The sequence below is a fragment of the Pelophylax lessonae genome (genome assembly GCF_965119305.1).
Source record: "Pelophylax lessonae genome assembly, chromosome: 13".
Classification (NCBI taxonomy): domain Eukaryota; kingdom Metazoa; phylum Chordata; class Amphibia; order Anura; family Ranidae; genus Pelophylax; species Pelophylax lessonae.
In genome coordinates this window covers 136,889,827-136,904,919 of record NC_138780.1, presented here as the reverse complement: position 1 = coordinate 136,904,919, position 15,093 = coordinate 136,889,827, and the positions used below count along the sequence as shown (strand labels likewise).

Here is a 15,093-nt window from a genome sequence, read left to right as displayed (position 1 = left end):
ACACCAATCCAGGAAAGAAGTTACCAGTAGGGATGCACCAATACCAAGTATTCACACGAGTATCCGTACTCGCACAAATGCTGCCGATACCGAAACTTTACGGTGTGGTGTGCGTCAATACAAAACGAATGGGCACAAATCACACTGCAAAGAATCAAATGAGACTTCTACTGTGTGTAGAAAGGGAAAAAGAACCATCTCATGGGCAGTTTATTAAAAAAAAATGTTCGAATTCACAGTACATATTTGGCTAAATCTTCATAAGTATCCCGGTCCCTCTGATTATAGAAAAATCACGACAGGTGGGGGTGCTTACAGGGCTGGAGCTATAGAGGTGGTCTGCCCCAAGCAGAATTCACTTTCGCCCTATGCCCACAGGGCTCAGAACTTATCCAGCAGCCATGATTCAAATCACATGCGATCCTTTGCAGTGCGATTCACATCACATTTTTTTACTGACAAATCGCACTGCAAAGTATCTGTGCTTGGTATCAGCAAGCACTTGAAAGTATCAGTACTTACTAGCCAATAAAACCAAATGGTATAGGTGCAATCCAATAACCAGATGTGTTTACACTCTTGTTTAGAAATCATTTTACCTATTCAAACACAAATTAGTACCCACAGTTCATCAAACTGCTTCAGCATAGGACACCAAGTTATCTTTTTATAGCAATTTTTATTTAAGAGTCACAAGCTGGTACAACAAAAGACTCCAAACTGCACAAGCAGTCTTAGTTGGTAAATTGAAAGCAGAAGTGTCTCCATGTTATAAAAAGTCTTAGCGGGTTCCAATAGTCACTTGCCAGACTCTGATCAAGTTGTCTGTGTAGCCGGCAAAGAGTGTCTGTGGGAAAGAAAGGTCAGTTTGTGAGAATTTTATTATGGCAAGTGTACCCATATCATTATGCAGCTTTGAACAAACTATGCTGGGCTTGACCACCACATCAAGCTTGTGAAATCATATTTCTAAAATAGATTTATGCAAGCGTCAACGGATCCTGGACTCTTCCTGGAGAGGTGGAATCTGCCTAGATGCTCGACAGACTGAGCAGGACAAGTCATCTATTCACCTCAGCTTGTTACTGTTTACTTCATTATGTACCCCTGTAGCCGATTATTTGCTCTTGAATTTGTAATCTGCCTGCCATTTCCAGATCAGTCTCCCCACACTGAAGCCAGGAAACCTTTGCAGAGTGTAATGAGTACAAGCCAATGCATAGTCTAGTACAATTTTTACAAAATTGCTTGGTGTACATCACAGCCATAAACCATAAGTGTGAGGAGACTGCAGGAAAAAGCAGAAGTGAATTAAAAGTGATCCTAAACCCAAAAGTGTGTGTGTGGGGGGGAATAGATGTTGCTCCCTTGCCAACATGAGATCTGGTAGTGCTTGAGTCAGCATTAGGGACATTTTATTAAATGGAAGCATCCCATGGTGATTCTGCTGCTGGCAATAAGCTGGCAGCAGAAGAACTGGTCATGTGACATGACCCTAAAGCAGAAGTTGAACAGCCAACACTATTAAAACATTTAATCAGCCTACAAATTTGGGTCCAATCCATTCTTGTGATTTGCACACACCAGTGACGGTTTTCTAGTTTAGCGATAAAGCGGTCCCACCAATTTCTCAAAACTGCTTAACTGGTAACAAATCCCTATCTTCCATCTTTGTCCGAAGAACAGAAAGTTGAGCCAGACACTACCAATGCTAAACCAAGAGATAGCATGTTAACTAGCAGAGGTGTGCATCACAAGAACGGCTGTCCATACAGTTTACATAGTATACCCATGTATGGCATATTTACATTAGGTTAGAAGTTTGTCTACAGTTAATTCAGCCATGAAAACAGTTGAATTACACATGCATTTAAGCATTAGGGGAACTTGCATACTAATGCATACAGAGGGGAGGGTAAGAGCCTAAAAACATCCAAGTGCCGGCATCCCAATAGAAAGTGACTGAGTAGACTTTCCTTGACCAGTCAGCCTCAGGTGGAAATGTCTGCAATACCTTTTGTATGGACTACAGAAATAGAAATGTTTTTCCCAAAATACTATAAAAAACTGTCAGACTAAGCAATTTCCATCAGCAGGCAATAATGAGCAATTTAGGGTGTAATGCTTTACCTGTCCATCAGCTGACCAGGCCAGAGAAGTACACTGAGGTGGCTCAGCTTTGCTGCTTGTGCTGATCACTTCCTGCTTTAGTTCATCAACAATGATCTTGCCCTCCAGATCCTGTATGGAGGAAAGAAAAAAAAACACTCAAATACCAACAGAATGAGGATTCACAATCCTAGTATTGGCTATTATTGCTCAGAAACAGCCTCTGGTTTTCAGCAATGAGCATCAGATGGCATAAGAAATCATCACTGCAAGAAAGAAAATGTAAACATGTTTAGAACATGAAACATGATTGGTTTGAAAATGCAACATACCCATATTTTGATGCTGGGTCCTGTTGCTGCACACAGCCAATAGCGGTTGGGGCTGAAGCAAAGGGCATTGATGACATCTCCACTATCAAGGGTGTACAGGTGCTTCCCCTCATTCAGATCCCACAGCATGGCTTGTCCATCCTGTAAACAGAAAACACAGAGATAATTGGTGGGTAGTTCTAGATCTATTGAAATTTAGGAGCCAAAAAAAAGTATATGCACTAATGAAGCCCAGGGAGGTTAAGGCTGCATTTTATGTAAAATCAACTTATGACCAGGATGAATAAAGATCTTATAAGACCATGTTCATGCATTTAATATAAATTCTAACAAAAATGCATTTCTAGTAGCGTGGAAGTTTCCACATCAACCACATGCACACTTAAAGACCATCAAGCTAACACCTGACATACACACACATAGAAAATACCCAAAGCTCAACCACACCACAGGATTGGAAAAATACTTGCTGGGACACCAGGAGGTATTATCTCTATTTGGCTACACCAAATACACAGGATCAATGCCGACATGTTTCAGCTATTACAGCCTTACTCATGGCATTGTTTAAATTAGATTAACACTGGATGTATTTTACAGAACAAATAGTGGCAACAATTTACACAGCACTTGCAAAAATTAAGGCAGACAATACGATTCACTACAAAAAGGAAACTGAGGGCCCTGCTCTTGCACCAATTTCCAGGGTCTAATTGGCTCTAAGACTTATCTGAAAACCGATCACATTAAGCAGGAAATTGAAGAGGTTCTTCATCCTTTATTTTTTTAAATAACCATATATAATTGGGGTGTGGAAGGTGCATGGTATGCTATTGAGCCTCTTAGGGCTATAGACCAAGCCATTAACATGTAAACCCCACACGTCAAATGCATACTTGTACTTACTACAAATAAGGGTCAAACACCTAGTGCATTACAATATATAAAAAAAAACGTTTTTTTATCAATTTAATGTCAACCGGCAATTTCAAGGCCACAAAATGCCACCAATTGAGCAGTACACATAGTTCAGCAGCTGTGTTTGACAAGCATGGCATTGCGCTGCATTTCTTTGGCTGCAGCATATCCCATCAAGGTGTGCTCTAACTGCAGCCAAAGCAGATCAAACGCTGTTTTCTAGTCAAAAACCGCTCAAGTGAAATGGGAAAAACTGCTTAAATAAAAACATGAACCTTTAAGCACCCATTCACACCAAAGTGTTTATGCACCTTTCAGTAAGTGCAACAGTGATCAAGGTGAAGAAGCATTTTGTCTATAGATCTGTTCACATGTAAAACGTTTGTGTTCTTTGTCAGTCTTGTGAATCTTGAACGTACATTTGGGGCAAAACTGTACGTTTTTGCCACTACGGACCTTTACCTGGAGAACTTAAAAGCACATTTTTCCAGGCATGGCCATTTAAAGTCTATGGGGGCCAGAATCCTACAATTCAGTTTCACTACAACAAAAAAAAGGGAAGCACCTCTAAATTGCCTGGCTATGCCAAGTGTGAATGCACCAAATCCGAAAGCTGCATTATGCTTACAACAGAGGGTACAGTTGGACAGCTGTATAGGTTACATCAATCAGCATACCCAATGACTTTCAGGCTTCAGTCATCAAAGTCCCTTCTAATTAATGACAAATTTCAAAAGTCACCTTACCTTGCCTCCGGAAGCACACAGTGAACCATCAGGTGACACGGTCACTGTGTTCAGGTAGCCAGTGTGACCAATGTGGTTGGTCTTAAGTTTGCAGTTGGCCAAATTCCAGACCTAAAATAAATCACATGATTAATATGTACTCAGGAAAAGGCAGTAACTGTTACAAAGTTTTAAACTGTAGTTTCATTAAGCATACTTCATATTTTGGAATCAATTTTACTAAAATTAGTCAGGATAAGGACTGACAACTACCACTGCCAACAGCAGGTCACAAATCTTAAGTTGTTGGCATGTCAAGTGTCACATGTCCCATCTGAGTGCACTGTCACTAGACAGGCAAGAAAAGCCTAAACACCCCACAGAGGATTTGAAAATGTGAAAGGTAGCAATGCCCTTTATCAAAAAAGGGGAAAACTTTAGAAGTATGCCTGTAAAAAGCAAAAATATCCTTATTTTCAGGGCTGGCCAAACCTGCAAAAGTGAATTCATTCTCTGCTCAGTGATGCTGAACTACAAAAAAAAGCAGAACAAAGCACTACTTAAAGATCCCTTATTATACACTCTGCAAAGATACACAGTAGAAAGACTGGCATGTCAGAGCACTCAAGTGGCAACGTGGAAGGACCACAGAAAGCAGTTTTACGCTGGTCTTAGTTTGTCTTTTAAATAAAAATCCTTCTCAAATGGAGAAGGTACCAATTGGATTAAAGGATAGAACTTTCCCCATAAACTATCTGCATTACATCTTGATGGGTATATATATGAATTGCATACAGAGATTCAATACACCTGATGTGTCATATCCTGAAGGTTATCAGCAGGTAAGCTGCTTCAAAGTGAAACACCAGGCAAGAAGTCAAAATGCAGTTTTGTGGTCAGCCTTACATTATATTAAAAAAATCAGCGCTCAAATGTTTAAGAACATCCCATTTTTCAAGTTTCTTGAAATGCATATAGCTTAATGTCTGAATGTACACTAAAAATAAAGCATAGAATAAACTGGACAACATCTTTCTTTTAATCTAACAAATCGTAGCCTAAATTTGACTCAAGAAGCCACGTTTTGCAGAACAGCTGAACACTTGTGGCACTTTCTACAACGAAAATCAAATATTGCTTGAAAAGTTCTTCATAACACTGTTGCAGACGTTCCCACAAATGTATTGCACTTGTAGGTTGCTTTCACCCTTCTGTCCAGTTCATCCCAAACCAGCTCAATGGGGTTAACATCTGCAGACTGTTGGCCATTCCTTCTTATTTCAAGGTCATCCTGATACACAGCTAGCTTGGAGGTATGTTTTGGGTCATTCTCTTGCAGTAGGATAATCCCATGACCAACTAGGCATTTTCCAGAGGGTACTCCATGGCACTGCAAAATGCTGTGGTAATAGTTATGGTTCAGGGTGCCAATCACTGTGTAAGGCACAGACTGGATCCAGCAAAAAAGCCCCAGACCATCACACTGCATCCCCTCAATGTTTGACAGTTGGTATCACACACTGAGGAACCATCCTTCCACATACTCAACAGCATATAAAAATCCTGTGTGATGAACCAAAGATCTCATTTTGAATAATCAGTCCATCTTTCGGTCTTCAGTACCCCACTGAAGGTGCTTCATGGCCCAGGCAAGCCTGTTTCTTATATTGCCATCTTAGCAATGACTTTTACAGCCACTTGACTTCTCAAACCTGCAGCCGTTAAACTGTGCTTAAAGCTGTTGCCCTGTGAGCCGCCTGTCATGCAAGCGGTTGACTCAGTTTGATTACTTCTTTCCTGAAAAAAAGGCTTTTGTATAACTCCAAAATGTAAATTTTCCAGTTTTTTTAAACAAATTTTTTTTTACCTCTGGCAGTTTGCTCCTTACCATTTTGGCTTATTCACAAACGGTTTAAATAAAAACGAATAGGGTATTTCTAACACTTTTGACCAAAAGTGAACATTTTTGCTAGCCAGATCACTCTGGTTTACTATCATTGCTTCCATTGTCAGCTTGTTAACTAGAAGTCATGTCCAATGAACCCAATGAAAAGGATAGAGACAGAGTTGATAGGAAGCTGAGTTGCCTAATGGAGGAACAGCGTTTTATCCTAAAAGGTGTGTAAAATCACAAGTTTGTACAGAGAACACCACCTTAATATCACCATAAGCAATCAAAGGGGAGAAAGCTGTGTCAGCATACATGTCTATATCTCATCACAGAACCAATAATTGTGTAGCAAAGGACCTAAGGGAATATTAAAATCTCACCAATCCCTCATGTGGATTGTTCTATTTGAGTTTCAAAAAAAGTTACATTTAAAAACATGAGCTGTTTTGTTGAGAACATGTGGACATGGGTATACAAAGGTCTTTAAATTCTTCTTATAATCAAAACGTAGACTTTCAATTGTCTGTATTTTGGTGGTAGTGGAACTCTGATATGCCCTTAAAAGGTCCTTTATTACACAAATTAAAGTCTGTCTACAATACCACTAAAGAGATGCATAAAAGTTTTAAAACCTCTTAGAAAATTATAACCTTCAAATATCTGGAATAGATAAAACCTTGAATTGCAGGTTTAACACAAACATTCTCCTTACCTTCACCATCTTGTCCCAGCCACAGGAAACTATGATGGGATTGCTGCTGTTGGGTGAGAAACGAACGCAGGAGACCCATTCGGTGTGAGATTCCTCCTGTAAAATGAATGCAGAGAGGAACGTTTAACATCTACGAACATATTTTAAATGATTAGGGACATCATTGCTTCTCTGATCCCATCATAATTGCAGGATTGTCAGCCTGTTTGACATTGTTTCTATAAGAAACACTCAGCAGTGATACTCTAATCACAGGGATCGGAACCACCAAGTCAGCCATACTTCCTCCCCCTCCCCCCCACATGCCCATGTCTCACCTGCACTGTGTACTTGCACACACCCAGAGTGTTCCACAGCTTGATGGTCTTGTCACGGGATCCTGACACAATCTGACGGTTGTCTGCTGAGAAAGCCACACTCAGTACATCTTTAGTGTGTCCCACAAAGCGTCTTGTGGTAGTACCGCTGCAACAAACAGCAAAGAAAATGTTACTTACTATCATCTTTAACCGAACACAATTGGATAACGCAAACACCATTCAGCATGCATAAGCTCAGATCTCCATCTCTTGCCATTTCTCACTGAGCAACTTACCATCAAATGCCAGTTAATATGACACTTACGTTGTAAGGTCCCACAGACGAAGAGTGCCGTCCCAAGAGCCAGACAGAGCAAACTGTCCATCAGAAGAGATGACAACATCGCTGACAAAGTGGGAGTGACCACGGAGGGCACGCTGGGGGACACCATAATTTGTCTCATCGCGGGTCAACTTCCACATGATGACAGTCTTATCTAAAATCAAAGTGGGTAGATAAGAGTCACTCGCCTGAAGATTCTATAATTAAGGTAATCACAAACTGACATTTGAATCTACACTCCTGATAGGTTACAACGCAGCCACATTACCTCTCAGGCATTAGGTGACTTTACTTACATTCTCTCCCTGTAAAAGAAAATTTCAGGCCATGTAGAAGGTTTTAAAGGCACCCCATCTTTTCTTTGAGCTCAATGCTAGTAACCGAAAACTTGCAAAGTTGTGAATAGCTAAAAAGTATGAAAGATCAAAATGCTTTGAATTTTACCATCCAACGGCTGCTGGAGAGCATTTTCAGCTCAAAGCATAGGTAGGAGACAGGTTAACCTGGAGTGCTGTGAGCCCAGTTTGTGAGGATGCGCCCATGAAGGGGGTATGTACATGACAGGCGGGGGTCATAGGAAATGGCCAAGAAGAGGAACATTAATCCTGAACTATGGAGAAAATAAATAGAAAATTGGAATTTTGTTCCTGGCATTGCACCTAAAGTGTATCTAGGCTAGTTTTGAAATGAGTAAGGAAGTGTTATACCCTCACAAGTTTGTATTGCCGATTGTGCACCTGTTGGGGAAATTCACCCTCTACATGTACTATGACCATTGGCAGCAGAACACAAGGTGAAGGACAAATCAACCAATGGTGACATCTATTCCATGGACTACTCTAGGGGTAGAGTCACACCTGCAAATGCACACAAAACAGATTACATGCGAGAACCCCAGCAGAGTTCCTGCAGTCATCACCCAGGGCCAATAACTTGCAGTTGAGCTCTGCACGAGCAATTACATGAGAGCAGCCGCAATTAGCAGTGGGAAATCGTAGCCTCACACAGCTAATCATCAGGAACCCCGCTGGGGAATATTGCATGTAGTCTGTCAGGTGCACTTGCAGATGTGACCAAATCTTAAGAGGGGAACTTCCCTCACTTTGGAAGATTTCCCACAACTTCCTACTGTTTCTCTAGGACAGGAAGTAAAGAGATTTCCCCAATAATGCATAGGCAAAAAAAAAAACCTCTGATCTTAAAGCAGACTTTCACCCTAAAGGACATCACCAACGGGCATGGTTTTACTTTTTTCCAATACATTTGTGCTCCAAAGTGGCACTTTGGTTTTTCTTGCCTAGGTGAAGTTTCTTCTGCATGTATGCAGATGTGTTATAGGGTCTGCTTTCTGAGAGCCCTGCAGTACAATGCACATGCCGGTTTCCTGCATACTTACCAAAACTGACAATAGGGAAGTGCAATGGCCTTCACCTGCCTTACTGTGTGTGAACCCCCCCTGCGCTTGTGCAGATGTGCCAAAACCCTGGTCACAACATGGCTGAAGATCTGCTTTAAAGGATAACTTCACCATGGGAACAGGTTACACATCCCACCTGTGTTTAGGGTGGAACATGTAACATGCTCCCACTGCTGCAGCCTCTCCTTGACCCGTCGCCTCTAGTGACAGCAAGCCAGGGATCTTCTCCCATACTCGCTAACATAAAAAAAACAAACAACAAAACCACATGCATCTGCGTAGGGCTCTGTCAGCCTGCTGTGTTTATTCACAGAATTCTGTGAATGAACTACAAGAACCGACAGCTGCAAAGTTTCATAGTTCTTAATGAACTACCAGAGCACTGATGGGATTATTTTAATGTCTTATAGTGCAACTGCCTGCCCATACGCGCTACAAGCAGATAGCTTACTCTTACTCAGATAGTCTGAAGGAGTCCTGCACTGCACCTGTGATCTGCTGGCCACAGGTACAATGCTTTGCAGGCTACCTGTAAAAAGATGCACTTTACCTGCAAAAAAGATCCTGTCTATATATTTTAATAAAGTGTAATAACTTGCATGTTATCAGGCACATATGTGAACCTGTATCGCTTAGACAAGCCAAGTTAAAGCAGAGCGCCAACCAAGAGGGGAAGCGGGTACCTGGTTTTGACAGGTACCCACTCCAGGTAAGACTGCCGATCTTTGACCTTTCCAGCCCCTCCCTGCCTAATGGTACACACACAGGTTCATTCAGAAAGCACAGTAGAAGGCTTCATTTCCGGTTTCCCTTACGTACAAGGCCAGAGCCTGAATCTGAAGCCAATTGATAAATTGGCTTGGAGTGCCCACATAAAGTATTTGTAGCTGCTGACTTAATTTCCTCCTCCCCCCAGACTGGAGATCCCCTTTAATAGTGTCAAGACAATGGCAGGAGAGCACACTATACAGAGACAATAGCCAGAGCTGTGCTATAAGACAGGCTACACCCAATGAATGCCAGATGTAAACTGATCAGATACAAGTAGTTTGGGCAACAATGGCCACTACCAACACATCTCCAATCCAGAATATAAACAAGCCATGACCAGGACTCACCATTACTACCCAGACTATACAATTCCCAAATACACAAGGCTCACTGCCAGGCCTGGTCACATCACAGAGGACCTGGGCGAGTTGTCACATCTGCACATAGATCTGGGACTGTGCAGACCATAGAGGGGGGCAGCCCATCCACACCATAGAGAAGAGCCAAGCTGGCAGTCTTTCCCCACAGGGCCTGAATAGACCAGAGAGAAGAGCCAAGCTGGCAGTCTTTCCCCACAAGGCCTGTACAGACCATAGAGAGGGGCAAAGCTGGCAGTCTATCCCCACAGGGCCTGTACAGACCATAGAGAGGAGCAGCCCCTCCACACTGGGCCTGTGCAGACCATAGAGAGGAGCAGCCCCTCCACACTGGGCCTGTGCAGACCATAGAGAGGAGCAAAGCTGGCATTCTTTCCCCACAGGGCCTGTACAGACCATAGAGAGGGGCAGAGCTGGCAGTCTATCCCCACAGGGCCTGTACAGACCATAGAGAGGAGCAGCCCCTCCACACAGGGCCTGTACAGACCATAGAGAGGAGCAGCCCCTCCACACTGGGCCTGTGCAGACCATAGAGAGGAGCAGCCCCTCCACACTGGGCCTCATAGAGAGGAGCAGCCCCTCCACACTGGGCCTGTACAGACCATAGAGGAGCAGCCCCTCCACACCGGGCCCGCTTAGAGGCCGCACGGCCACATACACACAATACGAGCGGACTGCACACTCTCCAGCCGGGTAATCGATAGCCAGGCCCGTTCCCACACACACACAGAGCGGACACATCGATAGAGCGCTCAGTATACACATGTATCTCACCCCGGGAGGAGCTGAGGATCATGTCCGGGAACTGCGGGGTGGTGGCGATCTGGGTAACCCAGCCATTGTGACCCTTAAGGGTCCCCCGAAGGGTCATCTGCTCGGTCATGGCTGTAGAGTGTCTCTGGACGCTCCACCGGAGAAGGATGGAGGGGGATTCTCTTAGTCGGGTCTAAAGACACCGGGAAAAGGCGGAAACGCGGGCAGGCGTCGTTTATATAGGGAACGTGCACCACACACGTCATCACGTCACGGCAGGAAACACGTCGCTCTGCCATTCACAACATGGCGGAGCGCACGGTGTATGATATGAGTGTAATGTAGATATATTCTGCTGGTGACAATACGGAATTAAACACGAAAGAGAAGTCACTGTGTAATGACACCAGCTGTGTCCTGTGTGTATGTGCCGAGTCACACGAACTGCGCTAAATGTTAAAACAGGAGAGAAGTTTTACCCCCTATTGGTGGGCAGGCATGCGTTTTTGTAGCAACTTTATTTAAAGTGGAAAATGAAGACATACTATACTACAGAGCTAATAGACTGAAGGGGCTGCAGGTGTGGCAGCACATCAATACACATGGCTGATTGAAAGGAGAAGAACTTGTTTAATTATTGAGGGTTTTTTCTCATAGCTTAAGAAATGTTAGTTATTATATATTAACCACTTGCCTACCGGGCACTTTTACCCCCTTCCTGCCCAGGCCAATTTTCAGCTTTCAGCGCTGTCACACTTTAACAATTGCGCGGTCATGCAACACTGCACCCATATTACATTTTTATCATTTTTTTCACACCTTTAGAGATTTATTTTGGTGGTATTTATTCGCCATTGGGTTTTTAATTTTTTTTTTTTTAAAAAGACTAAAAATTCTGAAAATAAAAAAAGTTTTTCTTAGTTTCTGTCATTAAATTTTGTAAATGAGTTTTCTCCTTTACTGAGGTGGCACTGATAGGTGGCACTGATGGGATTGATGAGGTGGCACTGATCAGGTGGCAATGAAGGGCACTAATGATTAGGTGGCACTAATGAGGAGGCAGTAAGCCGCACTGATGGGCAGTGCCAGGACAAGGTCATCTGGTGCCCAGGGCGAAGATGGCAAATCATCCCAGTGATCAACATCTGGCACATCTGTCCATGATCATCTGACACATTTTTCAGTGATCATCTGTCACACATTATCTGGCGCACATCTGTCTGTAATCTGGTGCACATCTGCCACATCTGTCATCCCAGTGATCAACATCTGTCACACATCTGTCCCAGGAATCATTTGCACACATCTGTCTACGTGGCTAACAAATGATCCAGGGCCTTCAAAAATGTGATAGGTACTCAGAAAATGAAATGTGTAATTTATGTTCCTAGAACGTCTGACAATGCTCCCTGCATGTTGGACCTCTGTATGTGGCCGGGCTGCGTAAATGTCTCACACATGTGGTATCTCCATACTCAGGAGGAGTGGCAGAATGCATTTTGGGGTGTCATTTTTTTCTATGTAAATGCTATATGTTATAAATATCTTATAAATTGACAACTTTGTGTAAAAAAAAAAAATAAGTTTTCATTTTCTTTCAACGTTTTCCATAAACTTGTGGAAAATAATGACATGTTCAAAAGACTCATTATGCCCTGTAGAATATACGTTGGGGTGTTTTCTTTCCAAAATGGGGTCATTTTTTGGGTAATTTCATTGTCCTGGTGCTCCAGGGCCTTCAAAAATGTGATAGGTACTCGGGAAATGAAATGTGTAATTTATGCCTTTAGAACACCTGACGGTGCTCCCTGCATTTTGGGCCTCTGTACGTGGCCAGGCTGTGGAAAAGTCCCACACATGTAGTATCACCATACTCAGGAGAAGTAGCAGAATATATTTTGGGGTTTATTTGTTAAATCTAAAAAAAAAAAAAAGTTTATCTATGCCATTTGAAAGAAATAACTTGTTAATATGACAATTTTGTAGGAAAAAAATGTTTTCATTACCCAAACTATTGTGGGCAAAAAAAAATTGCAACTTCAAAAAACTCACTATGCCTCTTACTAAATACCTTGGACAGTCATCTTTACAAAAAGGGGTCATTTGGGGGTATTTGTAATATCCTGACATTTTAGGGCCTCAAGAAATGAGATAGGTAGTCAGTACATCAGGATTGATCAATTTTCAATGATACATAGCCTAGCTTGTAGGCTCTATACCTTTCACACAAACCTATTATCATACACTTATTGGGATTCTTTTTTACCAAAGACGTAGCAGAATACATTCTGGCCTAATTTTATGATAAAATTTGATTTTATTGGATTTCTTTTATAACAGAAAGTAGAAAATATTGTTTTTTTTTTCAAAATGTTCATTATTTTTTCGTTTATATCGCAAAAAATAAAAAACCCAGTAGTGAATAAATACCACCAAAAGAAAGCTCTATTTGTGCAAACAAAATGATAAAAATTTCCATTTGGGTACAGTGTAGCATGACTGAGTAATTGTCATTCAAAATGCGAGAGTACCGAAAGCTGAAAATTGGTCTGGGAAGGAAGGGGGTGAAAGTGTCCAGTATTGAGGTGGTTAGAGAAAAAACAGGATTTGTGCCTGCACGTTTGAAGTCAATACATATCACCTCATCCGCCAAGCTCAGTGAAAATTTCCTTAGGAAGTGAAAATACTCTACTCCTTTAGTAAACCAGCCCCAATGTATTGGAGCATAGTTCATGATGTTTCTCTAGCGTTTATGTTAATGCAGCCAGCTATTACATCTGATATGGAGCCTGCACTTTTATTTAAAAGCTCATTCAATGCATGAAGATAAAAAACTTTTTGTGTCCAGTAGCGCCTCCAGCCCTAATATATCTTACCTGAGCCCCATCTTGGGCCAGCAATGTGCACATGATCCTCGGCTCTCCCAGGTCACTCCCTCCTCATTGGCTGGGACAGCAGCGGTAGCCATTGGCTCCTGGTACTGTCAATCACAAGCAGCGAGACAGTGAGAAGAGAGTGAGGGAAGGGCAGAGCCGTGCTTTGTGTGTGAATGGACACTGCTGCTTGCTATGAGGGCACTAGGCAGGAGGGAGGGGCCTGGAGCGCTGGCTTGGGACCTGAGAAGAGTAGGGCCGGGCTGCTCTGTGCAAAACCACTGCACAGAGCAGGTAAGTATAACATGTTTGATATTTAAAAAAATAAAAACTGAACCTTCAGGCCCCGTTCACACTGGGGCGACGCTACTTGCCGGGGCGACCTCATAGGTCGCGGCGCGCTGCTCGCACCGCGACCTCGGAGCGGCCGGCACGGACTTCATAACATTGAAGTCTATGCAGGTCGCTCCGGGTCGCCCCAAAGAAGCTCTGGACCCTTTTTCTATTAGAACGGGTCCGCAGCTTCTCTATGGAAGGCGACCTACAGCGACCTGTCAGGCGACCAGGTCGCCTGACAGGTCGCCCCAGTGTGAACGGGGACTCAATGTCACTTTATTTTTAAAAATCAGAACTTGAGAAAGAAGACCTTGGTGCAAATGGCCACATTCAGGTAAACATTTGACTTTAAAGTCTAACTCCAACCGTAATGAACCAGTGAATCATGGAAGAATGTTGTGTGCAGGGCCGCCATCATGGGGAGACAGCCCATTCACATGTAAGAGGCCCGGGCATCCCAAGAGGTCAGGGCCACAACCAACAAGAGCATCCTGTCCAAATACACAGTCAGCGTCCCTGCTGCCACAGCCGTGCTGCTCAGAAACAGCACAGGCTGTGCAGAAATCAGAGTTGTCCCTGAATGTAAGGCGGCTGACAGCCTTCCAGCTTCCACCTGTCCTGTAGCTAACTGCTGCAATTAGAAGGAACGTTTGTGATGTAAGCTGCCGTCTTCACAATACTCCCTCCTCCCCTTCCACTACCCCTACTATTCTCTTAAACTTCTCCACTCTCCTTACCCCACTATGCTTTTCCCTTCTAACTTTGGGGACCCTATTGAAAGGGAATGGGCTCTAGGGACCATGAGGTAAGGAAAAACTTTGGGGCCCCTAATGAAAGTGGGGTCTCTGATGCAGGGCCGGAGTGGGACTCATTTTCAGCACTGGAGTTTCATGCCTTAGACCAGCCCACTTTAGTTCACCTGACTGACTATATTAAAATAATATAATTAAAACCTCAGAATATAAGTTTTGTAATGGCTGCAGACATGGCACAGGAGAATGCAGGGCTGCGGGCATGGTAAAGGAGAATGCAGGGCTGCGGGCATGGTACAGGAGAATGCAGGGCTGTGGGCATGGTACAGTAGAATGCAGGGCTGTGAGCATGGTTCAGGAGAATGCAGGGCTGTGGGCATACTACAGGAGATGCAGTGCTGTGGGCATGGTACAGCTGGACCATGCCCGCAGCACTGCATCTCTTGTAGTATGCCTGCAGCCCCGCATAATGGCAGGTAGTGCGG

General features: G+C 43.2%; 1 protein-coding gene across 1 annotated transcript; it reads right to left on the bottom strand.

Annotated features, from left to right (window-relative positions):
- Positions 1 to 664: 664 nt before the first annotated feature.
- RACK1 (receptor for activated C kinase 1) lies at positions 665 to 10,868 on the bottom strand. The gene is made up of 8 exons (XM_082275421.1): positions 10,669 to 10,868; positions 7,312 to 7,483; positions 7,005 to 7,152; positions 6,688 to 6,783; positions 4,106 to 4,216; positions 2,442 to 2,582; positions 2,131 to 2,241; positions 665 to 847 (listed from the first exon to the last, which is right to left on the bottom strand). Exons 1-8 carry the CDS (start codon positions 10,775 to 10,777, stop codon positions 782 to 784), a joined length of 954 nt encoding a protein of 317 aa, XP_082131547.1. The 5' UTR covers positions 10,778 to 10,868; the 3' UTR covers positions 665 to 781.
- Between the last annotated feature and the right edge of the window lie 4,225 nt (positions 10,869 to 15,093).

Bases quoted from the DNA above. Each gene is read 5' to 3' on its own strand.
- RACK1 (XM_082275421.1), bottom strand. From the start codon at position 10,777: ATGACCGAGCAGATGACCCTTCGGGGGACCCTTAAGGGTCACAATGGC. The intron at 6,784-7,004 runs GTGAGACATGGG...TTCATTTTACAG, and splicing joins TGTGCAAGTACACAGTGCAG to GAGGAATCTCACACCGAATG. The intron at 848-2,130 runs GTAAAGCATTAC...TCTTTCCCACAG, and splicing joins CCTGGTCAGCTGATGGACAG to ACACTCTTTGCCGGCTACAC.